We start from the raw sequence: 27,887 nt of genomic DNA on the forward strand, positions 1-27,887 counted from the left end.
TTCAGTTGTTGAGTGGTGACATCGTTGAATCAGCCCGCCATGTTCTATTCGTAGTCAAGCCATGATTCCAGTTCAGTTGCGGTGATGGTTTTACTTTGTGAGACATGAACTGATTTGAGTTCTTTTTGAGATCGAGACATGTTGCGGTTGCAACCCTTTAAGTTTGTGTGATGGTTTGAAGATTTGTTTCTACAATAAATACATGCATATAATCAAGAAGTCTAGATATTGTTCTCTGGTCATTCTCACCGCACTACCGCGCTCGGAATGTTGCTGTAGGCTAAATACTCACAGCTAGGTATAAGTGGATAGTCTGGACTATACGACGTCCGCTACAGTTTTCAACCATAGACCACCTGCATAGCTTCTTATCATTCAACTAATCGAAAAAAGAAAATGAATACAATATACCACTCAACCTTGGACGAAAATACCATTTGGTTTGCAAGTCTTCGGTAGAGAAAATTCAATGTTTAAAATTGCCTATTTGTCTCAAAAAACAAGTCTACCGCTATTGCATTCTTCCAACTGCTACATGTAGCGCAGATCAGTGCCGGTCTTTGAGGTGTGCAAACCGTGCGATCGCACAGGGCCCGCAAATTAGGGGGCTCGCAGTTTACTCAGAAAAGTCAGTAATTTTTGTTATTAGCAACAAGAAAACATACAGACTCAGCTTTATTTCCGAAAAATGCCAAAGAAAACATTATCTTATCATTTTGCTATGCCACCGGACAGCACCATTTTACAGTAATATTCGTACGCAAATTTTTGTTGAACATGCTCTCAGAATGCACCAAATTCAAAGTAATTTTTCCAAATCTTCTGGTGGAGGCCCCCCCAGACCCTCGCCGGCCGTCAAACCCCTCCTCCACTTTCAAAATACTTAGCTACGCTACTGAATTGGATCATTGTCATTAGGGCCTGCAAAGCATATTCGGAACAGGGTCCGAAATACCCTAAGACCGGCACTGCGCAGATACTTCTAACCTTATAACAAAGTTAACTTACTGAGATCAATGCAAAGAGTACATCAACAGATTATGATGGGTTTAACACGGTGAGATAAACAAAACTGCTGATTGGATTCGGAATGAAACAAAATTACGGGATGTTGTGATAACTCAATTTGGGTAGAGAGTTAACTTTTTTAAACCATAAACAGACATAACTCTGCATCAATGAAGTGAGAATAATGCATGTTCGCCAGACAAAAAAGGTGTAGGGGAACCACGATTACAGACTTGGGGATGAGAGACGGCCAACCTATACAATCACTGTTCTGATGATGCCTCCATCTGTGCTACTAAGGCCGTTAACACGACGACGAGAAAGGCGACAAAAACCCAAAATAAGTTCTCAACTATCTACAGTGTACTGACCAAATGCAGACTATTGATAACTCCGCCTAGGAAAAGCTTCGTAACTAAGATTCAACCAAGAGGACCCTCCATAATCGGCGTTCCTATCTTCTTTCAGCAGAATCAGCTTTCTTTCGTTAGCTACGTACCGAAGGTGATTAAGTGCGATCATCGGGAGACGACCATCTTTTCTCCTTTGACAACGGTCCTGACACCAACGTTCGCCTAATCATGTTTGGTACAAATGCAGAATTCGAACATATGGCTGCAGTTGAAACCTGGATGATTGATGGTACTTTGCAACGGCACAAACCGGTTTCTCCGTCTCGATGTCATCCGGGTTCTTCTGGCTCAGACATCTGTGTCAACCGTTTATGCTTTTCTCCAGACCAACACCCAGGACACCTGGCCTATCTTTGTGACCAGTGTCCATTTGAAGCCTTGCCATTGCTATAATGTTACTGTGATGCAACATATGTCAGTGGTAACTACCGCCCTGGCTGTCGTCGGTGTTATCTAGATCTAGATATCTAACTAGTGTCTACTTGCGTCGTATACTTTCTCGTTGTGCTCCTGAGATCTGGAATGTACATCAAGCAACTGTCAACGACTGCCCCAGCACCACCAACCAGTGTGAGGGATGAAACTGCCGTTTTTTTCAATCTCGTTGGCCACCATCCTTCAACCTGAAAGTGTATTAAGGCACTTAGGCAAGAAAAAGCTACAGTCACTGTCATGCTGGCGCAAGATGCTGTACTCCAACTCCTAAGAAAAAGCGGAAGAGGATCTACGTTGAACAACAATAACAACGCTTAAAGTACCTCTGTGAAGAGTACATTGCGAGGCGCAAGACAATGGCACAATTCTTGTCTGATTCTGGTCACAGTATGCGCTTTGGGGATTCCTAGTGTAAATTATGTGAACAATTGGCCATTGTAGATGAACATGTCAACAATTATATAAAACATAGTTGTCCAAGCACATGACTAGGGAACTGTGTTCCTAAAGTTTACCAACCGCATCTATCACAACGAACTCGCAGCATTAGGCTAAAGCAAGTCGTTAGCCTATATCTTCCTAGCGTCAGTTTAAACTCAGAAAGTCAGAAAAAATAACGTTACTCATACATAAAACATCATATAGGTCAAAATACCGTTTCCAGCGGCCCAAGAGAGAACTATCTACACCAAAAACGCTTTGAAATGTTTTTGACATTGCATAATATAATTTTATTAATAAAAATAACTAAAAAATCCTTTTTTTTTTGAAATGTATTTTCCACTAGTGGGCGCATTTTACAATCAAAAATTTCCAAAATTGTTTCCGCGGTAAATTGGTTCTTCAGCAGTCAAAATAAGGTGCAGTTGCAGTAAAAGGTTGTTTGACTGACTCCTGACATCCGATCTGCTTCCGTCAGTTTAAACTGGCGCTAGGAAGACATGAATGCTTTTTTCAACGTAAATAGCAGTTTTGTGCTGTTGAAGCAAGCCTGGAGTTCTTCAAACTGTCGGTTTTAAATTAGTTCAGTTGTGTTTTTAAATGACCCTACACCTATTCAGTATCAAATTTGAGTTAATTATGAGCATGAAGTAGCAAAGTACAGGGTGACCCAAAAAGATGCGTACCCATGAAAATTTCAATTGTGACTTTGATTGAAAAGCTTTTTATTTCAAATTACAACCACACATTATTCAGTTTATGGAAGACCATTGACCAGAGTTTCAGCTGTCAATTTTTAGTCAATTTATGGCTTTCCCAAGATGTGTTCCAAATGTGAAAAAATCGAATAAAACATGGGTACGCATCTTTTTGGGTCACCCTGTATAATGACTTCAGTAAGTAACTAGCAGGCTAGGTATGATCTAGTCATGCTGGTATTGAATGTGATACTGGTAGTAGCACCTGTGCCAAAACAAACTGATTAGCTGTCAGTTAGGCCTAATCATGACAGACATGCCCTGGTTTTTCTATGCGTAGGTTTCCAATACCACTATGCTATTTGTTCTTGCCAGTTTATAGGCCTGGCAAGCTAATATTATTATAACCAATGGAACAGTAGGCCTACCGGTACCTCTACTGGCAGTTCTGTAAACTGCTGGTTCGTCCTACAAGTGACTGGATATATCATTCTTATTACCAGTGTATTGCTTGCAGGTTTTTATTACATAAAATCATTGTTGTGCATACACATACACATGGAGTCAAGCAGTATATTCATGGAAAACCAATTAAAATTGGATACAAGCTATGGGTCCTTGCCAATCCTTTGGGCTAATGCATCCAATTTCGACCCTATTCAGGAAAAGATTCGCAGCTAAATGAATAGGCAGACATTGGCTTAGGTCTTGGTACTGCAGTGGTTGCCCACTTATCACAGTCTTTGCCTCCTCAGTCTGGGTCAAATTATCATATTGTAATGGATAATTTTTTCACATCTCCAGGACTACTACGTCACCTTAAAGAAAATTCAATTGCTGGAGCAGGAACTGCAAGAACCTGTCGAATTGAAAACCCTTCGTTAAAAACTGTTTAAGAAGTCAACAAGCTAGAAAGAGGTGCATCAGACGTTGCTGTTCAAACGTCATCCAATACTGCAGCAGTTCGGTGGAAAGACAACAAAGTTGTGAATGTTCTTTCAACGTTTGTAGGAAAAGAATCCCTGAATACAGCAAAACGCTACAGTCAGAAAGAGAAAAATAGTATAACTATTTCCCAGCCAAATGTTGTTGGGGTTTACAATTGATACATGGGTGGAACATTGTGAAGCAAGTAACGATTATGCTGCTAAAATCGAAATCCAATTTTCTTTATTTTATTAATCCTATCTGTAGCGAGACGGGTTTTATGAGGATGCCCCACTCTAGCAGGGAAATATTTCACAGAAGGAAATATGCTAGAAATGTGACATTTCTTGACTTTTAGGTTTTATTCTTTGCAAATTTTCTAAACCTACACTGGTCATTTTTCTACCTTCCTGCCCTTCACAATAAGCATTTCGTCTCAGGTGATTAGACATTTTCGCTGCTTGATATTTAATCAAACAAATTATATGGTAGTTTATAAATGTTAGTACAATTGCTTTGAAATATAAAAACGTCAAAAATGCCTTATATTTATGAGCAAAAGTATTTTTTGCGTAGTTTAGCATTACTCTATTCGAACGGTCAATTTTGAAGGTAGTTTAGGGAAATTAGAATAAAAACCGACTTTCTGACGTTTTTTCATCTGAAACACTTTATTTCAATAAATTTGTTGGGTAAAAAATTAATTTCTATGCGCACAATACACATGGCTTGTAAAATATTTTTGCTCTGTGATTTTCATAGCTCCCGTTATTAGCGATTAATTAGCACGGGGCTAAGATATCCACGAAAACAACTCGTACTAAGATAGGGTTAAAGTCACAAAACAATGAGGTGTCTCCTTGAACTTTAAATTCAGAAAGAAAATGCAATTGTGTCGTTTTTTCCTCTTTTGTATTTGTGCCATTTTTTCTGTGTTATTATTTTCGTGCCATTTTTTTTTGTTTACCCCTTCAGCAGGTGATGTGCAAGTCAACCGCCTCCCCATGACGCGCAGGCGTTCCAAGCAGAGTTTAGCCGAAAGAGTGTCTACCATTTCCAATAACATGCTTGGTGGTCGCCAGGAATGACATTCGGCCATAAAATACTTGCGCCCAAAACGTAAATACAGTGACTTGGTCGACCTTTGCAAGACGATCTGAGACTGCTGAGGTTGAACCAATCTGTCTGCACATCAACTAGCTAAAACAGCTCTGCCGTGATTTGGCTGACCTTAATATCCGCCATTTTCAAGTTTTCTAGATAAACGACTTTTTGTGTTTATAGCTGTAAATTACCAAGGTAAAACACTCGGAGTTGACTTTTGTAAGGCTGGAACGGATAACCAAACAAAATTTTTAAGAATAAAATTTGAGCCAGGTTTTTGTTTGTTTATTACAGTAAAACATGGCGTATATTTGGTTTTGCCAGATAGGCTAACTAGTTATAAAAAATGTATTAGGTTTGTATGATAAAACCTAATATATATTCTCAATGTTGGCTTTAACCGCCTTATTGGCTTATTTAATGTTATACTTTTGTATGGTAAAACCTAATATAAGCTAAATGTTGGCTTTAACCGCCTTATTGGCTTATTTAATGTTATGCTTTTGTATGGTACAGCCTAAAATAAGCTAGATGTTGGCTTTTACCACACTATGTTTGCTTTGTAAGCCTAAATCAAACCTAAACTAAGCCTCTGGATTTCTCCCAGTACCGTGTATCATTTCGTCACTGTAATCTGTAGATAACTTTGCTGATATCACAGAAGCCTGCTAAGTTAAAAGCTATCGTCGATTTAAAATCAGTTTCTGGTAGCCTACTTGATTACCATGCCTTCATTTAAGGCTATCGTACTACATTGGCTACACAACATCTGGTACGGTTGATTAGAAATGACCAAACACACTGGGTAACGTACTCCCGGGCCTCTACTTTAAAATCTTATTAATCGTATGCAAACTAAGTTATTTAGCGTACCGTAAAGTCAACTAAGCCATCAGTACACCAGTAGGCTTCGAAAAATCAAACTGATCGGCGAGACGTCAATGATACGGCATTTAATAAAAAGAAAATCTAATGTGTTCGGACGAACAATTTTAGGCTAGCCTACATAATTAAGCTTAATTAGTGCTTAACATTTTAGCCCAATCTACTTTATCAAACGCTTTTAAATCCGCTTCACACAATTCAAGAGATGTAAGATGTGGTGAAGTAGCCTGCTGCAATGCTGCTAAAATTTTGTCTGTCACGTGACGACATCCTGTTACGTGATTGGAGTAGACGAGTATGTTAGATTTCAGAAAATTATTTTTGCACAGATTAGAATATGTTAGGTTTTACACACCAATTATCTCGAAATCCATACTACATTGGGGCACCATTTTTTGTCAAGAGATGCATGAAGTCTTTAAACGTAGAAAAATGCAAAAAAGTCGTTTTTGGCAAAATGGCGGATATTAGGTTTATCAAAATCACGGCAGAGCTTACAGGGAACAGGGCTAAGCAAATAACAATGGCTCAACAAGGTTTCAAGTAGGCTGATTTATTTGGTTTCTCCACTCACCATAACCATCGTCCAAATCATCTGTTTTTATCTGAAGTGGCTCAATGCGATACTTTGTGACGTCAGAGATGATGTGCTGCCCAACCGTTGGTCTTCGTCCAAATTTCCGATGATCTTTTACACGAATTGCAATCGGTGGAAAGTACAGTTGGTCGACAGGAAGGTTCTAATGAAGACAACGTGTTAGTTTAGCGACTCCATTGTTAATCAACATCCTAGAAGTATGAGTTTTGAGTTAGTTTGAGTTAGTATGAGTTATTGAGTTAGTTTGAGTTAGTATGAGTTTTGAGTATGAGGTCACTCAAGGACAGTGTTTTGGAAAATAAACATCTCTCAAAACGGCTATTAATGAATAACTCATTATATTTTCGTCACTTAAAACTTAGAAAACGCCTTTCATTCAGAAATCGACGATGGAATGAATAAGAAAGCATGGGAAATGTCAAAACATAGCCTTTACTACTGAATATGTATGTATTTGCTAGCAACTAAGATTATTGCCAGAGAAGCATACGGTTTCCATTTTCAAACACTGTTGCAGTGAGGAGTTGATCAATTAAAACAAGCTCAGTGGCCGATAGGCTTTGCTTTTGGCTCTAGTGCTGTTAGCAGGGCCTCCAAGAGCCCTGCCCGGCCCCGGTGCAGATGTTGCTGCCGGGCCCCCCAGCGCGACATGTCGCGTGATATCTCACCAATCACAAGCAAAATTTGCGGTGCGCGTTTTTACAAAGGATAAATTAGGTTGAAGTATTAACACTCTATTACTTCACAAACAATGCACTATTGTAAATATAACTTTACATTTACAGATACACACTAGTTATACACAAAGATAAAATGCTGTCAAATGCTAAAACACTACATAGTGTAAATATAGCCTCAATAGCGTTGTCAGATATGGAATTCTTCCCTAATTTGAGGAAAAGTTTATAGCTGTTGAAAACAAAAACTTGTATTTTGGATATTTGTTTTAGTCCTGGGCAAACATCAAAACCCTAACTTTTCCTAACTTTAACCTTTCCTAGCTCTGGCAACACCTGATTGTAACCATGGCAACAAGTGGGTAAAATCAGCCATTTCGAAGATAAAAATTGCAATACTATCCGACATGGCTGACATAGCATTGCATATGTGTGCTTATAGCTTTACATTAACATACAATACCATTTCTGACCTTGAAATCTGCAGAGACTAGGGCAGCAAACTTAGGATGAATGCATTGCTATTGTTCATGACATTAAGAAATACCAACTTCAAAATATTAAAAAATTTTTATGCAAAATTGACCTTAACACACAAATTTAAACATTTTATTGGCCTCCTGAACGCAAAAAAATAAAAATATTGTTGTTCTAAAAAAGGGCATAGGCCTACCCATAAGGGGGCCCATTCAAAATACAAAACTAATATTTATATAAAAAACAATGTTTTATGCAAAATCGACCTGAGCACGCAAATTTAAACATTTTGTCGGCCCCCCCCTAAACTCAAAAAATTGAAAATTTTTTAATTTTAAAAAAGGGCATAGCCTAGGTTACCCATAAGGGGGACCCATTCGATATACGGGACTAATATAAAAACAATATTTTATGCAAAATCGTTGAAATCAATCTTTTTATCGCGTGAATTTAGACATTTTGTCCAGCCAATTTGAACTCACCGGGCCCCGGTGCAATGCACCGGTTGTCCCCCCCTCTTGTGGGCCCTGCTGTTAGATCTGAGACCGATTCCAGGTCTGGTTATACAAAAAACTTCTAAAACGGTTCCGATTGTGTTCTTTCTTGCCGCAGTGAAGATAAATCGGATAATAATGTGACAACATCATCATGTACAAAATTAAACATGAGCTTTGTCGCTAAAAGACCTTACCTTAGCTGAGAGGGAGAGAGAGATGGAGTGAGAGAGAGATGTTCTAATTTTCCTTTTTGCAGCACGTGTCCAAGAAATTGAATTTTTTTAAATATTTTTCAGTAAATATTTTGTTTGATTAACTTGATTAAAATCACTTTGGTTGTTTTTTTCTGGCAGTCCAGGAAATCCTCTGCATTTCTTGGGATAGATTTATCCAACAAGCAATGCTTTACGTCAGACAAAGCCAATAGTATTTTTGATGAAAAAACATCTGGTAACCCTTTCATTTGACGCACCTTACTCTGAGAAGGTAGTTTCGCATCCCGTACTTCTAGAAATCCCTGGGCGAAAGTTGTTAGAAAAGTTTAACAATATTCCACCAATTCAAACAGGAAAAGCTGTGATCTTATTAGCAACTTTCCTTAAATAAGTTCAAGAAAATATTTTGAATCAGAACTAATTGGCAAAACTGGAAATACTAAAAGAGGCTTTTCATGTAGGCTAGGGTTGTAGGCCATTGTGTATTTTTTTTTCTTGTCGGACAGGAACGAGTAGGCCGACTAATATCAGAGAGAATGAAGTGAGGCCACAGAGATTTAGGTACCAGGTCATTTGGTCGACAGACATTTGGTCGACAAGACATTTGGTCGACAAGACATTTGGTCGACAGGACGTTAGGTCGACAGAACGATTCATTTTAGGGTTAGTTAACTAACCTTAACCCTAACATAACCCTAACTCTAACCCTAACCTAACCCTAACCCAAATGTCCTGTCGACCAAATGTCTTGTCGACCAAATGTCCTGTCGACCAAATGTCTGTCGACCAAGCGACCGACTACGGAGATTTAATGGGACTTGGCAAAGCTAACATTACAAAACATCGCAAAACTTTATTTGTTTACTACTTCAAATTAGCATTTTTGATGGTTCATGAAATCGCTTGTTAACTCAGTGGTTAAGCGCTCGACTCAAGATCACGCGGCGCTGGTTCGGAATGTGCGCTTGAGCAACGCATTTCATAACAGCTCTCCATTCAGCGCCACCTAGTGATTGAAATAGTTCTTGGCAATAGCATTTCAACAATCAACAAACTTCACGCTGCCAATCTCGGTAACCGGCCCTGCGCCAAAAGCCTCTACAAGTATGCGAAACTACCAGGAATAACCAATCAAGGCTTTGTCAGTCCGAGAATAAAGATTCAAAAACCAAACCAAAGCATGCAAGTTTACAAAAAATGCATATTTTTGTACAGTTTATGACGGATAGGCTATGGACTCTGCTACTTAGCAATTGTTGTTTTATCCACATCCGCTTGCTAGAAATCCGAAAGCCTGAAAACTACCAAGAATTGGTGGAACATGCTTTCCTAATTCATTCTTTTATTTCTGGCAACTTTTAGAGCTCAAGGTCGATACTCCGAGGTTACATCTTGCAGGTTTATATTTTTTGTTCCATACAAGATGGAATTTATTACCTGACTCATCAGAGTGGGACCAAAACAAAACAAATCAGTTTTTTTAGTATGTGAACATTGTTAAAAATAGTTTTTGTGGTTTCTCTTAATTAGTTTTTGTATTGCAAAAGTTCTTGCTTCCTGCTGAGAATGTTTAATTTGTGGAGCTTTTGGTTGATTGTCACATAAAATTTATACTTAAGCATCAACAGCTTTCTAACAGTTGTCGTCTTTCACCAAACCGCAGCCAAAATAACAGAATATTCTAAGGATATGCTTGTAGTTTTGTAGTGACGGATACAGTCTGATGAGCGTTGTTGAAAAAATAGACACTAATGTTAAAATAGCAGCCTTCCAGTGTAGACACTAATAGTCTCTAGCAGCCTTCCAGTGTAGTTCGGGAACATCGTGAATCTGGGGTGGTAAAAGGATAGACCCTCGGCCCCAGAAGCTCAGACGACGACGACGACGACGATGTTAAAATTTGCGTATTTTTAGCAATTTTTGAAAACAAAAATAAGGAATATATCAAAAACTAGAAATAATTCGTAAAACTCAAACCAACGTCATTTTTGACTCAGCGAAACCAAAACGGTTGAAAAGCCCCTGGCACCAAAATGTGCAATGACTAGTGTCATAGTTAACGTCTAGGTAATGTGGAGCCATTGACAAAGTTAGGATAAGTCTGATACAGTTCAATAGCAAAGCTTGGTTTCGGAAGCAAAAGCCTGTTTTCTGTAAGGCAAAGCCTATTCCATTTTTTTAGGAAATAAGCGGTAAAATAGGGGAAGGTGGGTACAGTTCAAACAGAGTGAAACTCCGACCCCTGTCTGTCTTATTTGTGTATGTGGAACTTACTAAGAAAGTCGCAATAATTTTAAGTTAGTATTTTGCACAATGAGAGCAAGCGTTTTTTCTGGCTATCTACTTTTCATGATTCTGACACAGTGTGTGACCAAGAGCTTTCCCATGGATCAGCTAGATTCTCACTCTGTTTGACCAGGTTTGACTGTTGAAGTAAACTTACCGCCGTGACAAAGTAAAGAGGTTGAGGTACGTTAGGATTCTTTTTCAAGCTTCGTATGACCTCTGTCTTGATTTCCACATCACCGACCTAATCCATATGTGGTTTTATTTATCAGCAGGATGTGATTCCTATAGCTTATTGGTTCTGTTAACGTATAATGCTGTATAACTATTTTCAAGCATTTCAAATCAAAACGCTATGAATGAACGGTAATGCACGATCGAAACTGCAGGTACTTTATCACTAGCAGGTACAAAGCATCTTATACCTGAATAAGCACGCTGGGGCTGTCGACGGCAAGAAGTTGATATGGCTGCATGTTTCGTACTCCCCAGATGAGGAACTCCAGCGCTGTCCTTTGTAAGACGGGTCGGATCCCATAAGGAACCATCAGTAAATCTTTGCGCCGTGGTGGGGGAAGCGGCATCTCTTGTTTTTCGTGTTTCTTAAAGATCATACATTAAAAGTTAAACTGTGTAATGAAATTGCGTCATCTCTGTTGTAGAAAACTATAAGCAAACAGAGTAAATTATTAGAAAATTACCAAATAAACTTCAAATGCAGCAAGAATGCTTCCGCCGTGTTGATTTCCTATTGTGACGTCAAGCCATTTGAGCTGAGCTCTTTGATCGTCATCGGCATAAAACTTGAGTGTCGGCTTTCCAGAGGTTCGTCCCATGAACTCCATGTTGCCCTTAAAAATAAACCACATGCTGTTATACATTATTCCAACCGGAAACACATCTTAAAATAATTTCTAAAGTAAATTTCTATCTTAAGTAATCTAATCTTAAGTAAATTTCTATTTTATACACAGGGCTTCCATAAATTTGCCCTCAAAAAAAAAAGACGACAAGAAACAATATTTTTTTCGGTTAAAAGGTCAGCAGAAGTGTCAAGTCATTGACTACCATATGTTTGCCAGAAACAATACTTTCCAACAATTCCTCGTTCTTTAAGATTACTTTATTTATCTCTCGACAGCTGCAGTCTAAGTTTATTTTTAGTTGCAGCAGAGATTTAATGATCCTGTTCTAGAAGCTGATTAATAGAAGTAGCCTACACCGTATTTGACATCAGTGAAATCAAGAGCGTACGGGAAAGCACAGCTTACGCCATCTTAGTTCTGAGAGTAGGATGCATGACTGCGTAGTGCAAAACTGTCGCCTGATCATTTTCACATTTCCAGACAAAATGGTATTTTTGATCACGTTGCTCAAAAGCAAATCAATGATTTCCAGTCAAACCTAACACAAAATTTGCAAATTTATAAAAGTTAATCCAAAGTACGCTAAGACTAGATATGACAATCATATATTATTGATATAACGGTGTTTATGAACTGAGACTACTTAGCCCTTTGGAAATTATGACTTGAAAAGAAATTATAAATTGTATATACATTACACCAACAACTTATTTCGTACAGTAGCCTACTGCTATCCTCAAATGAATGGATGAGTTCAGGCAGCTGAAGCTTATTTGTTAAATTTTTATTTTTCAGACTAAATAGGCTAATCGTCTTGAACAGCTTTCATTCCAAGTGCTGTGGTAGTGAGGAGTTAATAAATTAAAGTTGTAAATTTTAGATAAATTTACCAAACAAGCATCGGTCTATATCTGAGAAAGGTATCAAAAGAAATTTTGCTGAAGAAACACCTGGCAGCACTTTTTCTTAACGCATCCTATTCTGAAAAGTTAGTTTTGCAAAACGTTCTTGTTGTAACCTCTGATTGACATCAACAAATAAGGTTACCGTCAACCACAGCTATTAAAACATCAAAATGAAATTTAACGTCATGAAATACTGACGTTATTGCTGAAAATAAGATAAAATCATGGCACAAGTCGACATTTCCTAGAAATAAGGACAGCAATATTTTCTAAGAAGTGGAAGCCTTTCAACTACAGATTACAGATATAATTTTACAAATTATTGTGAGCAATTATTGCTGAATTTCAACATGCAAATGTTGCATTTATTGCCTTAAAAGTAGCAAATCGTATTTGAAGAACATTTTTTTCGTTAAAAGTTTCTTGCTCGGCAATTTCTTTCGATGAAATGTGTAAAATGTATATGTGTTGCAGAAGCAGAAAATGAAAAATACTATAGGAGTAAGTGTTGACTGTAATCAGTCGAATTTCATTGTAAAAATACTTCAGACAGATAAAAGTTAAAACACCCTGTTTTAAAAACACGAGTTAGGAAATCGGTGCTATACCTTATCTACCGCCAGCGTAACCGTACGAATATTTGTAAACTGTAGGTCACTGCAGCAGATGAGTTGTTTTGACCGGTAGACACTCATGGGACAATTTGTCCTGTGAACTAGCCGACTGCAGTCATTGTGACGCTTCTAACACTCAGTCAGAATGTTTATTCTTGGTTTGAAATTCCTTTAGTAATAAAAAAAAAAAAGTTAAGGGCAGGAATGGAACCATCGTCATGAAAATGACCACTTCCTTAACCCTTAAAAGCTGGGCCATGCTGCCGATGGCGAAACGTTCACTTGATTTACTTTCTATTGAAAATGTTTCGAGAAGAACGCCCACCATATCACGTGCATGAGTCACGTGACTGCAATCAGCTGATTTAAATCTTGTCTTCTAATTATACAAGTTGGGTAGAGAGGTAACTCTTTTAAACCATAAACAGACATAGCTCAGCAACAACACTACATTTAACATTATAAAAACAATTAAAAGAAATGCTAAAGAATCATATAGTATCACAGCAAAAATATGGTTAAATCTAAACATTTGAAAAACTGTCTCGCTCACACAAAATGACAACTGAAAATTACACAGCACAACGGGTCAAGTATTTGAGAAGTAAAAATTAATTAATTGTTCTGAAAAGGAATCAGGCAGAATTACGCAAGATTGACAGAAGCACAACACGAGATAGTGGCACAAACAAAGCAAATGCGAGAAGCACAAGACGTGATAATTCAATCAAAAACTGTTAAAAGATAAGAAGCTCCGCCAGCAAATAATTGCCTGTTGAGCCCTGGGTTTAAAGATTTGATGATCAATGCCTCGTGAATCTTGGTGTCGAACTCGGACAAACACTTACGAACAATTTTGAAGGACTGCAAATACTCAATACGCAACATCAAAACAATAAATTTACTGTAGAAAAAGCCACGGAGACTATACCTTTTTTGGATGTAGAAATTAAGATAAATGGTAATGAGTTTGATACTTGGGTCTGGCGTAAACCGACAAACACTAATCTTTTTCTTAATTTCAGCCCTGTTTTCCCGTCAAATTACAAATCTGCTTTGATCAAGTGTCTTATCTCGCGAGCTCGAGACATTTGCTCGAACAATGACCGTTTCAATAATGAAATTAATAAATTACGCTCATACTTTGGTGCTAATCATTATCCGACTTGGTTTTTCAATAAGGTTCTTAGGGGGTTTTAGAATTAGGTCTCCACTACGTCTCTAGTTGAGGAGCCTGATTTCAAAAACTTTCTAACAATCCCGTTTGTTGGTAAGGAATCCAAACGTTTTGCCACAAGTTTGTCCAGATTTATTGCCTTGAAGTTTAACGTTAAGATTTTTCCCGTTTATAAAACATTTAAAGCTGGTTATTATTTTCAGTTGAAGTCTAAAACTCTTTTCCGCTTATGTTCAAACGTCGTTTATAAGTTCACTTGCTCGCACGATGCGAGATCGTCATACAGTACATTGGTATGACCACACGACATTTGGTGACGAGAGTGGGAGAGCATTTGAATTTAGCTAATTTTAATAAAAACAGTGCAATTAAAGACTATATTAGAAACTGCCGACCGTGCTCAAACAATAAACCCTCATTGCAGTCTTTCAAAATTGTTCGTAAGTGTTTGTCCGAGTTTGACACCAAGATTCACGAGGCATTGATCATCAAATCTTTAAACCCTTTTAACAGTTTTTGATTGAATTATCACGTCTTGTGCTTCTCGCATTTGCTTTGTTTGTGCCGCTATTTCGTGTTGTGCTTCTGTCAATCTTGCGTAATTCTGCCTGATTCCTTTTCTGAACAATTAATTAATTTTTACTTCTCAAATACTTGACCCGTTGTGCTGTGTAATTTTCAGCTGTCATTTTGTGTGAGCGAGGTAAAGGTAAAGGTAAGTCCCATACTTGATCCAAGCATCGGGGAACGAGAAGATAAGGTTCTCATAGACTAAGCCTTCGACACTAACGAGAGTAGGGTGGCCAGTTCCTTTCTCTCGGCCGCCTTTACTTCAGCAACTACGCCCACCCAATTTATTACACCCTTGGTAGAGGTGAGCGGTGTTTTTCAACAACCAGCTTAAGCCGGGAGTCGAACTAGGATTGCATGATTGGAAAGCGAGCGCCTTATCCGCTGCGCCATCCCACCGCGTGTGAGCGAGACAGTTTCTCAAATGTTTAGATTTGACCATATTTTTGCTGTGATACTATATGATTCTTTAGCATTTCTTTTAATATGTATTTTGCTTATAGGCTTAAAAAGGGCTGTATGACTAGCCGAAAACGTTCGCTTTTTGTTTTTTGTGTTTATAATGTTAAATGTAGTGTTGTTGCTGAGTTATGTCTGTTTATGTCTTCTAATTGGTTAACAAACCGCATATGCTGCAGCGACCTCCAACGTACAAATACGCTTACCGTACGTCACTTGATGCGGGTGGTTAACTGGTTATGTTTCTTATAATGCTGCGTCGGATCGATTGCATTTTTTTTGCTGGTTGATTTGTTAAGCAGTGTAATTTAACAAGGGACTTTAGTAACGTTACTGGTTTCGTTATTGATTAAATAATGTTGTGTATCAAAATAAAATAAAAATAATTCGGTGATTTTTAAATGCTATCCCGGCGGGCCTCAGTTCGTTGTTGTCAGTGCCCGCAAGACATGCAAAGTTTGAAAACCATTTGATTAATAGATTACCACGTCATCTTTGTCGAATACATCCAGCACTACGTCACTGTGGTAATTTTGCAACCAATTCAGGTCCCCATGGAAAGTTATGTCCAACATGAGCGTTTGGTCCCACACGGGGTTTAGCGTATGATGAACAATGGCTGATTGTCGGCAGTGGTTGAGGAAGGAAACAAAAACTACAGGATCTAAAATGAAGAGGAGTGATAGTAAAAACGCAATTTTATAGCAAGAGTATCTGAAATACAAATATTCGTAAAATTATGCTTCAATTAACATAAATTTTTGTCTCAGTTTAGAATAATTAGTTACTTTGTACACTTGTTTGGTGTCACCGATGTAATAATAACTTCTTATTTTGTTCTGGCCTAGTGTTTTAAACATGAAGACAACATAGTTTAAAACTCGTTAATTAAGGCACAGACAGACAGTCAGACAGCCTCCAAGTGCATATTTCGTAGTTCTTCACAGTAAGCAGGCCCGGATTTAGAGGGGAGGCAGAGGGTGCAGTTGCCCCGGCCCCCGTTTTAAAGGGCCCCCACGACGTGGAAAAATGTGATTTTGTGTTATTATTATTATTATTTTCTTTCAGCCTTTGAAGTTTCTGCAAATGCCTTCTCTTTCTTTCAAGGTTACTTTTTAGTCACAAGGTGGTGACTGAGCTCAGTTTAAAGGCATTAGCAACCGTGTGGATGACTTCCAAGAAAAAGAAGAAGTTCTTTTATTTTGCATCATCAGCACATGTGAAAAAAAACAAAAACAATACAAACAAGATTACTATGTGAGTTAGGTTGTTTGCTGATGATGATGGGAGTGGCAGAAGGACCGAACTGGTCATCAAGTCTGCCACACCCATGTGTTGTCATAGCTTATTTGACATGGAATGGTGTCGGAGTTGAACGCAACATAAAAAGCAATATACATACGAAATTTAACAGTACAGTATGAAAACAGGAATACAGAAATGATGCAGAAATACAAAATGGCATATACATACAACACAGCATAGGCTACTGGTAAGACAAAAGCGAACATACAGTAATTAGTGAGATACGGTGAGAATAAGTAGAAACAGTTTGATGGTACTATATTAGTTACAGTACTTATACCCAGACATTAAGTGCAGTTTTATTTTTTTAGAAAACATACTAATTGTTTGAACTTTTCTTAGCTGTTCCGGTAATTTGTTCCAAGTGTTTGTTCTAAGAAATTTAATTGAACGTTGGCCAAGCTTTGTATGCATTCTTGGTTTAAAAAGTAAATCTTTCTTAGCACCTCTGGTATTATAGTTATGAATTTCAATACTAGGACCTTATAAAACTTTTTTGCATGTGAGCCCCCCGATCTAAAAGTGCCCCGGGCCCCCATCAGTTAAACTTGCCCTGACAATAAGCCTATAGCTATTGGGTTAAAAAAAATACTGTAAAATTGACATCTGTAAAAACAGAAATATTATATTTGTGGAAACGCTAGGTTTTCTATGAGCAGCAAGTATAAGATAGTGGAGAGCCGCATGAGGTTCAAAGAGCCACGATTGAGATCGGAACAATCGGAAAACTACACTCTCTAATCTCAGTAACTGGCCCTGCGTCAGTGGTTCAAAGCCTCTACAAGTACGCGAAACTACCAAGAATAACCTATTAAAGGTTTTGTCAGTACGAGGATAAAGATTCAAAACCAAACCTACCCAACCACTGCTTTGGATAGATAATTATAATTAGGTTATTCATTGCTCTAGTTTTAGTACAAACGTAAAAGCACGCTCGGTTCCGAAAGATCGAAAGGCACAAGTTTTTTGATCAGTAAGCTACCATTTACACAATGTTTTCCAATAGCCGCTGAAGAGATACAAATTAGGATATCAGTTAACCAACTGCGGATAAAATCGCAACGCTTATAAAGGGTTAATGGGCTTCGTTAACCCTGAGCTTCTTCATCTGCTAACGTTTTCAAGTTTTGAAGATGAAGCAGAAACTGGTGAGATTATACCAGGAGCAGATGATGATGTGGTGTTTTTATATATTTTTAATTGCTCTTTAGGTGATGCTTGCATAGGCTACTCGTTTTATGGTACATTGCAGGCAATGAAGCAGTAGGCTACTCTAAAATTAAACCCAATAAACATCTTTCAACATTTGCTTTCGAAGTAGCCATGGTGACTGAAGATACTGCAACAATAGATACAAAATCTATACTTAGTGCTAACCGAATAGTTGTCTATGAAGTTAGTTTGGATTCTCAAAGTTGTTCGAGCAATGTACGAATGCTCCAAACCTAGCGTCCGCGTGAATAGAAAGGACTGTCCAGTGTCCAGATCTTGAGGCAACCGTCGGGTTCATCAAAGGGCAGTACTTGGTACGTTCTTGTTTGTCATTGTGAGAAAGGCGGTCTCTCTTGATATTTGTTGTAGTTACCCTTGAAAGATGTTGTCTGGGGATGAGATTGTCATTGCTGCTAAGAATCTTGCTAAGTTGGTGCAAAAGTCTGTTCTGCCATGTTGGTGACACGATTAGGTAATCTGGAGGCTGAGAATATTACTGTAGTGACGTTGGTGTGGCTTGGAAGAATCTTCATGAGTTCATCTCTATTCTTATGGACAAGGGCATTTCTGTTGGTAGTCGAAGCCACATGTACAATGTGTGTGCGAGGAGTGTTTTATGTGTATGCGAGTAAGACCTGGCCAATCACTGCCAAAGAGTAAAAACCGTAATATTCCTTCAAGGCTAATAATATACTGCAAATAATGAAAATAATGTTTTTAATTCTTGTTGTGATGTTTCTGAACTAAACATTCAATTTTTGTCAAATTTGTTTTTACTGTTCTAACCGTTTATCCTGTGCGGTGGGGGGTGTTGGAACTTTCAAAGCAATATCACTAAAGAACTACGCGATCAACACCTTTGAAATTTTTTGACTTTTTGTAGAAGTTATTCAAGTATTTATTCCGCTTTAAATGATGTTGCTATTGTCTATAGTTTTAGAGATATGAAATGATTTTCATGACATACTCTGATGTTTTAGCTTGCTATTAGCTAGTTCTTTGTTTTCAAATTATACAGATTACGGTACTAGGATTACTGAGCGCTGCTGTGCGTGGAACTGCGACCCAAATATCTCATGAGTTGGCTTTGTTGTAAAGCATTCAACTGTAATGATTCCGCCTTTGCTCGAGTTTTGAATTGCATTGATTAATCTTTTAATTACATCTAGGTTTCTTTGAAATTATCAGAGAGCGTACGATAAGCCGTGCTGAAAAAGATGCCATTTTACATTGTTTCTATGGCATTTTGTTTCTTATAACAAGGAGCAGTGGAAAAAGTCATTGAATGGAGAGATTGAATGATACTGAAAAGAACTTGATATCGGATACTTAAACTGCTCTGCTTTTGTGTAAAAAATACGTGCAGCTAAATTATTGTGCTTTGACAAACATTGTGCATATTGTATCAGCAATAAATCTTTACCTAAATGGTAATTTTACAGGTGCTAAAAAGATTAAAAAATTATTTTTTCTCTGCGAGAATACAAAGCTTTGATATATCTCAGCAGAAACATTATTAGGACCAACTTAATAAATTCAAACTTTTCATTCAAATGTTGCTCTTCAAAGGTTTATTTTTACAAACGCTTACCTTAAAATGGTGTAGGCCTATATATTTTTCTCAAAAAATTTAGACGTTTATATTATTTGGAACAGAGTTGTGTGTTGACTTGAATGAATCTAAAATCAATGCCTCTTTTCTGTAACGTATCGAAACGTAATCCATCACTCAACAGCTTTTGGGCCTTTTTGTTTTCGAACACACTTCTGTGACAAAAGTTTGGCTTTTGTGATAACGCCATCAACCGCGAAGTTGCATTCACAGACTGCATCTCAAACGTTATATCATACTCTAGGTAGGGCAATTTATGACATATTTATACCCTTACCTCAAAAAATTGCAACAAAAGTTTTTTTTAACTGATTTGATTAGTATTGGGTGTCAGTATTAACATATTCAAAATCTTAAGGGATCCAAATTCCGGAAAGTGGTTATTTTCAAAATGGCTTCCAAGATGGCCGCCAACCATTAAAATAAGAGTAAATTGACTATAACTCGGTCATCATATGACCAAAACATGTAGTTTTAGTGTCTATATCTAGGTTTTTATACCCTTTGAAGTCAATGAGACCATTCTCAGAATTGTTGAATTATCTGATAGCCTATAAATTCAATATGGCAATCCAAGATGGCCGTCAAAAAAATAAAATAACAGTAAATTGACCATAACTCGCTCATCATATGACCAAAACATGTAGTTTTGGTGTCTATATCTAGGTTTTTATACCTTGTAAAGTCAATGAGACCATTTTCAGCATTGTTGAATTATCTGATAGCCTATAAATTCAACATGACAATCCAAGATGGCTGCCAAAACAATTAAAAATGAACAATAGCAATGTATTGGTTATTAAAAAAGCCGTTTTCTATATATATTTGGGTAAACTAAGCAGGCTTATCTCTTGTCTCGAGCTTCCAACAAGGAAGGATTAATTTCTCCAATTTCTGCTCAACTGAGGAATAGAAGCTGCAATGTGATCAACTCATCAGGTCGTCGTCGTGTGAGCCTCTGGGGCCGAGGGTCTATCCTTCTACCACCCCAGATTCAAGATGTTCCAGGACTACACTGGAAGGCCACTAGAGAGCAGCCAGTCGTTGGTTTCATCATCCATGACACGCAGACCTTCCGCTCCATTAGGTGGCTTGAAGATGGAGCAGTCATTGATGATGTGGTCTGCAGTCTGTTCCTCGGCACCACACATTCACAGGAGGAGAAAGAGGCCATTCCCCATTGGTGCATGGTTGAGCGGAAAAGCCCGACGCCGGTACGGAAACGGTTGAGGCGCACCCACGCCTGTCTTGGTAGTGTTAGACCGATGGGGCGTGTGTCAGCGTCGGGGATGAACGAATAGAGTCTGATGGCGGTTGACTTCCATTCAGAACTCCATTTATGGTCCGCCCAAGCAGCCGCAGAGATGTCCTGTACATCAGCTTCGTTGATAAGAAGTTGTGCGGCTGGCACGAATCGGTGTCTTGATTTCAGTCGACGGGGGTGCTCGTTTGAAAGAGCAGAGATCTTGTGGTGGAGAAGGTGGTTAGGCTCCAGTGCCCGTCGACCGAGGGACAGAGTGGCTTCTTCGCGACGAAGCTCAGCGGGTTGGATGCCAGCGAGAATGGGGAGATTGTCCAATGGTGTGGGATGCAGGCATCCGGTCACTGTGCGCAGGGCGTTGTTTATTGCAGTGTCGATGTTATGGCAGTGAGCACTGCGGCACCAAACAGGTGCACAGTACTCTGCTGAAGAGTAGACAAAGGCTAAGGCTGCTATACGCAAAGTGTCAGCTCTCACCCCCCAGCTAGAGCCTGCTAGGCGCTTGAGTAGCGCGCGCGGACGGGAGTTTCTTGCGCAGTGACGCCAAATGGTGGCGGTATGTGAGCAATCTGTCCAGTGTTACCTCAAGATATCTTGGTTCGGGGCAGAAGGACATAGATTTTCCGTTGTTCTGGACGTGTAGCTCACGATCAGCTTCCTGATTATGGAGGTGGAAAGCTGCTGCCACAGTTTTGGTTTCGTGGAGTTTCAGAACTCACTAGGTGATGCAGATGTTGACATCGTCAAGACGGCAGATAGACAGCCCTCATCGACATAGTACGACTTTAATGGCTGAAGACACGGACCTTTTAATAGTGTTACTACACTATGCTGACACTGACCCAGACATTAAAGACCTTTACTTCCGCTCCGACAAAGCTTACTCAACCAAGATACACGACATCAACAAACTGACTCTACAAGTATGCGAAACTGCCAGGATAAAGCTCTGCAAGAAGCTTTCCCAGTCCGAGGATTTCTCGACCTTTGCTATGTTGACATGTATTGTTTTTGATATGATGGTAAAAAAAAAAAAACTGAACTGAAGATTCAATCAATCAGTCAATCAACTGAAGGCAATCATCAGACCAGACATATGCTTACAGCTCCTCTTCATTCATACATTCATCGGTTGTGATTCAACGTCGATATTTGGTATCGGGAAGTAGACGGCTTTCAGGAAACTAGTGAAAGGTCAACCAATAATCAAAGAATATGAAAATTGTTTCATCCTCCCAAATCAGACAAACCACGTCATTAAGCATCTTGGAAACAAAGCTACGACCGTTATGTTTGGCAACGACGGCAGTAGTAACCTAGAAACACAGCGCTTTAATACATTGGTCAAGAAAATTACAACATCCAAGTCCTTTGTTCAGCCGGAACGTTTGCCACATACAGCATCCTCTACCACATTCCACTGCCTCAGGGTTTACTACCAGATTATGGTTTGGATGGGTAGGCTACTGACGATGGTATGGATGCTCTAGACTGGGGATGGAAAGTAGACAATAACCAGATAGTTCCAATCATGATGCACATGAAAGCTGCCCCGGAAAACCTACTGAAAATGATACACTGCAATTGCGAATCTTGTCCACCTCACTGTAGTTGCCGGAGATATGGGCTACCATGCCATGCGGGATGCGGACCATGCCAAACTGGTTCATGTGTCAACCCAACTACCATGCCATGCGAGATGCGGACCATGCCAAACTGGTTCATGTGTCAACCCATACAGCAATCACATAATTACAGACGATGACATCGAGAGTGACAGCGATGAGGATCAAGTAATACTTGATCCATGCGCTTTCTTTACGCTGATTATGTCAAGAGTGTACTAGACATGACCACATCGTATGGACTCTTTATGCCTGCTTTTGTCATTGGTGCAACGTCTGCAGATGTCTGAACCAATGTAAAACAAAACTGGTTTTCTGGGTTTTTGGTTTGAAAAAACATCTTTATGATGTATTGTGACTTAGTCTATCAGTCAGGACCCAGTCAGCAAGGGTTCGTGGGGCCCACGTGGGATTTCCATGGGCATTCGTGGGCTTGTGGGCTTAAGGTGAGTTTATCTGATGTTTCCGATTAGGCCCCAAGTGCGCGGCCTACTTCATATTTTTTTTCTTTACAACCGATTCCCGACATCTTTTATTGAATTTATCTTAATAATGTGATCATATCATGAAAATGTATCTGGAAATTTATTTTCATTTCTTGAAATAAACTTTCTGGGCTTTCTGTGGGCATGAAGCGGGCTACCAACCATGATGAAAAATTATAAAATATACGTTCGTACCGGTCCATTATGCTATATTAAAGTACAATAATCATAAAAATTGAATATATACAACGATACAATGCGACGGCGGTTTACATTTTAATAATGGTTTCATGGTGGCTGCCCACCCATTAGACGTAAGTGGGCTGCCCACTTGGGACATTTCTGCAAACCGTGGACACATAGGTACTGGGGCCCACGCAATACAATGTGGGTAACCCATATGCAGCCCAAGTGGGCCCCACGAACCTTTGCTGACTGGGGACTAGTTAGAGCGCCTTTTGTTTTTGGGTGTGCATCAATTACAAAAGATTTGCTTTTGCAGTAACTCCGTCAACCGCGAACTGCATCTAAACTTCTATTTCAAAGTTTGTAGTGAAAGAAATCTTCTAACGCAAAAGAAATAGCTTGACACAAAATGCATGTCCAACAAATTAGAACAAAATGTAGAAAAATGTACTAAATGTTATCTTGCAAATCTAATTGACAACATGAAAAAAGCCATTTCAATCGTTTAGACACAAACGTGCATTTTTAAAATATCAACAACCTTCAATTTTGCAGAAGGAGAAAGTCAAAACTTTAGTGATTTTGTTTTATGCGACAATAGCAATCAGCCTAAAAATTATTATTTTGCAAGATTTGATATCTTGCTAAATGTATTTATTTTTCGTATCGTTATGCCACGACTTTGAGTTTGTCACACAGAACGGGACTTCCATTTGGCAATGTACAAACGACTTCTTCTATAGCCTACCAATACGATTTGACTAAACGATTATGATCACTACACTTTATCAAAACTGTTTGCAAAATTATTTCATTCAAAGTGATCATTGTTGGTAAGTACTGTATGGAAACAAATCACTTTTGATTGCATCGTGACATAATTTACCACTCAGGAGTTTTTAACGCATTTTGTTTTTGGAGTGCATGAAGCTCTCCTATAGAAGCAAGTAACTACCTTGGATAGGTTGTTGTTCTAATACCATGTGACACCATTACTTTACTTTTCTGTATTCAACCGATACCCAGACAGCAAATCAGACACTTTTTACATCGATTCAGCGTCTCTAGACGTTGCAACAATGTTAAAAACGAATGAATAGCTCTCTGGCATGTGCTGCAAAATACAAAGCGTTTTTGATCATGTATAACCAAATTAGACAGTGTGAGTTTAAAAAGAAAACTGAACTAAACACAATTGTCACAAATAAAATGTCTACTAAAGCTCATTGCTTGATTTAGTTCTGATATCAAGTGATGACACCACGTTTGAAAAAGTGTGGACTAATAGCCTAACATGTGGCTCAAAAATAACTTTTTTTGCTCACCACAAAAAAAACAGTGTTTTTGCAGTGGTTTGATCTCATTCTCTGCAAATGTTGAGACCAAGCAAAAGATCTTTACAATGCCTCCGGAAAAACAACAAGCAAAGGCAATTCGGACGCCAATTACGATTTCATTGCGTGAAGCGTAGACGACGTCCACGCGTAAAAGATTAAAAATGAACACAACAGAATTGGCCAGTCACACTCAATGATAAAGTAATTAAGAAGCGATGCCTCAAGTTAAATAAAAAAATATGACCCAACCATCAAATTATTTGATGTTTAAAGTTGTGCTGTTAAACAAATTGCAAAATATGTTTGATGCTGTGTTGTCAGATATATTATTATTTACACCATGTGGAAATTTGATTGATCTATCTTGCGTAATTTTGGAGTCACACGAGCTCAAAGTGCTAGTGTCGAACCGAACCAACGTCCGCAGGTCAACTGGCTAAAAAACGTCACAAGAAATAGGATTAATGGAAGTTGATACAGCAACAGGGTAAATTTCATCTCTTCTAAAGTTTAGGCGCATCTTCCTAAACCTAACTTTCAGACGGTACGGCTAGTCGCTTTCACCCTAGAATCAAGCTGCAATAGTTCTTAAACAATATCAAAGATTTGATTATCTTGTTGTGTATCGCGATTTTGAATATTACAATTTAGTTGTTTCTTAGCAACAGAAATACACTATTGTTGGTTTCTTTCTAAACTTAACTGCTGCATCTTTGAACTGACCTACTGAAGATTTTATTGTGACTGTTATAAAGTTGTGCTGAAAAGAATTGAATATTCGAAATTGCGATACACAACAATATAACTTGATATAATTTGGACCAGTTTGTACGTTTTTCTTGAACAATAATGCATCCTATGGATCCGTAATTTGGCTTCTCTCTAGCACCAGCTTACTGGGCGTGTAGATGTTCTCTTGCGTTATATTGCCTCTCATTATTTTTGCACTAAGATTTAAATCCTGGTAACTGTAGCTCTCAATCTTAATTGTTATTGCATAAAACTTCTTAAACGTGTTTGGTGAGGGATGGCTTCATCTGCGATTTGTGAGTGTAGAACAGAGGAACAAACCACAGATTACACCATCCGCAACTGCTCCATTTATTTTGCACCAAATGCTGTGCGTGATAGGGAGTGCAGTTCACAAATATCTTGTGTCTGAATTTATTGCTGCACAAGGTATTCGTTGTATCTCTGACGAAACTGGTAACAATTTGGGTAAAGCTTTCTTCATTTTATGTAATAAGTTAACGGACCTTTCTAAGCTTGAGCATGACTGCTGAGATGTTTATTTTTTATGCTTTGCAGATACATTTAAACCTTCAAGTAACGTCAGTCTTTCTCAAGTTAAGACTTAGCTCTAGCAGATAAATTTGAAAGGAGGATTTGTGACGTTTAATTTTTGGAAATATTGCACATTTGCTGGGATTTTTACCATGTGACGTATATGATGCACGTCACCAGAAGAGTGACATAAACCACCAAAAAAGATGCACGTTACCAGAAGAGAGCCACAAACCAAAAAAGATGCATGTCAACAGAAGAGTGCCACAAACCAAAAAAGATGTATGTCACCAGAAGAGTGCCACAAACCAAAAAAAATGCATGTCACAAGAAGAGTGCCATAAGCCACCAGACTGATAAGTGGTACAATATCGATTCAATTCAATATCTACAATACTGTATCGCATTAATTTACACAGTAGTATGTTTGCCTTACCTGAAAAGTTGTCTTGATCCATAGCAATTAAATCTCTACCTTGATAAACATATGCTCTCAGCTGGAGTTTTGATGAGGTACCGTACATCAAGTATATCTTAGGTGCTGGTATCATTCTCCCTTTTTTGTCTCCTTAAAATCAAGGTTTTATTTAAAAGTTTGGCTTGATTTTTGTCGATAGGTGTTTGGCTTTGGTGGATTATGTTTTGTAATGGTGAGTCACTCCAAGTGTTACCATCTTCTTGAAGTCTTTGGATTTAGTTTGGCTGTGATTTCTCCTCTTATTAGATGTTGTGGGAAAATTCTGCTCATTGTGGACATTGTATTGGGGTCGATGTGGGCGCTCCGGTGATTGTGCACATTGACTCTCGTAACGGAACGTCAACTTTGTCTGTGAGTGCACATCGTTCCCACACAGGAGCACAGTATTCCGCCACTGAATTGCACAGTGCTACAGAGGATATGCGCAAGACGTTTTTAGATGTATCCCAGCTTCTTCCAGCTAGGTTTTAATTAACAAGTTCTTTAAAATGACTGGGAGGGGCGTGCTCCTGGTTTCTCTTAAACGCTACGCCACTGCTTTAACGCTAGAACTATTGACATTTTTCACACCAATAATTACCAAGCAGATCACATGTTACTGTTGTTTCAAATTATATGTACACTATTCATCGTGTGGATAAAAAATTATCAAAATGACCGCTCCGTACTTCTAGTAATACCGAGTAAAGACTATAGCATAAAACAAAAAAATATTATTATTATTTTTTTTTAAAGTTTGACCTTATTCTCATGCAAAAGTAGAATACTTTTATTCTTTGTAGAAATCTTGCAACAATAACAGGAAAACAGAAGCAAATGGCATTACAAGAGCGGTACACAAATGAAATAGCAGTCAGAAATGACCGCTTGTTATTTACAGGTCTTGACCTAAATATTGCAAAAACTATAAATGTTACAGAATTTTTTTTCCATCAATTTGAACTTCAAGTTCAAATTGATGGAAAAGATTTTAAAATGAACGAAATGCCATACACTCGAAAATGAAAAAGCTGTCAAAAATGACCGCCTGGTATTTCTAATGTTAAAAATTAATTTTTAATAATAAAATTTTTTCTAATACGTAGTTTTTAAATATGTTTCTCACCATTCTCTGATTCACCGCCCATCGCCCCATCGCTGATTACCGGCAAGATGGAACGACTTCTAGAAAGAGCATCTTTAATTGGACTTGTTGGCGTCGCTGGAGATATCTCCTCTTCAATTTGCTACAAGATTGTACAGATTTACAGCAAAGCTGATTGGGTATGTTTGAATGAAGTTTATGCTTTAATTTGTCAAAAACCTAGTTTTTTTAAATTTTTTTTGATGATGTAAAAGTGTATTGTGTACTGAGAGGGGTGTGCACTGCTTCACTAAATACACAGCTTGAATGAATATAATAAACCGCATAGTTTGGATACATATGGTGCAAAGCACATCGGTTAATCGCATATAGCGTTTTACGAAGTGTTGGTTTGTATCTTTATCCTCGGACTGACAAAGCCTCCGGAAAATGTTATTCTCGCCAGTTTCACATACTTGAAGACTTGTAGAGGCTTCTGACGCAGGCCCGGTTACCGAGATTGGCAGAGTGAAGTTTCCGATGTAGTCCAGTCACTGAACTTAAAAATATAGTCAAACCCGGAAAAAAATAATATTAAGCTGAAACTTTGCCAAATGGTTCTATTGATGATGTGTAGTGACCAGAAAAAGCCCCATGATTCCTCTTTGGGAATAGTGAGTTTTGGCCATTTCTCCATAATGGCAGCAGCTCCAGGCCAAAAATTCGAAATCGTCTAAAATTGATCTTTTATATCTCATTACAAAGATAATTTAATGCTGAATCGCTT

At 38.4% G+C, this 27,887-nt stretch overlaps 1 protein-coding gene across 6 annotated transcripts in view; it reads right to left on the reverse strand.

Annotated features, from left to right (window-relative positions):
* The window catches only part of LOC145775695 (myoferlin-like), a 213,718-nt gene that overhangs the window by 70,259 nt on the left and 115,572 nt on the right, over window positions 1-27,887 (reverse strand). For all 6 annotated transcript variants that reach the window (XR_014290170.1, XM_082587040.1, XM_082587039.1 and 3 more), the window contains 7 exons: window positions 27,143-27,263; window positions 25,996-26,127; window positions 15,738-15,916; window positions 11,363-11,512; window positions 11,087-11,263; window positions 10,819-10,905; window positions 6,486-6,651 (listed from right to left, as the gene is read on the reverse strand). Coding sequence is in view for 5 of the 6 variants with exons in the window: in XM_082587040.1 (XP_082443166.1) it covers window positions 6,486-6,651; window positions 10,819-10,905; window positions 11,087-11,263; window positions 11,363-11,512; window positions 15,738-15,916; window positions 25,996-26,127; window positions 27,143-27,263 (1,012 nt within the window). In the remaining variant the exon portion in view is untranslated. The remainder of the gene's footprint in view (window positions 1-6,485; window positions 6,652-10,818; window positions 10,906-11,086; window positions 11,264-11,362; window positions 11,513-15,737; window positions 15,917-25,995; window positions 26,128-27,142; window positions 27,264-27,887) is intronic.

This window comes from Aplidium turbinatum, chromosome 8, assembly GCF_918807975.1.
Source record: "Aplidium turbinatum chromosome 8, kaAplTurb1.1, whole genome shotgun sequence".
NCBI classification, from domain to species: Eukaryota; Metazoa; Chordata; class Ascidiacea; order Aplousobranchia; family Polyclinidae; genus Aplidium; species Aplidium turbinatum.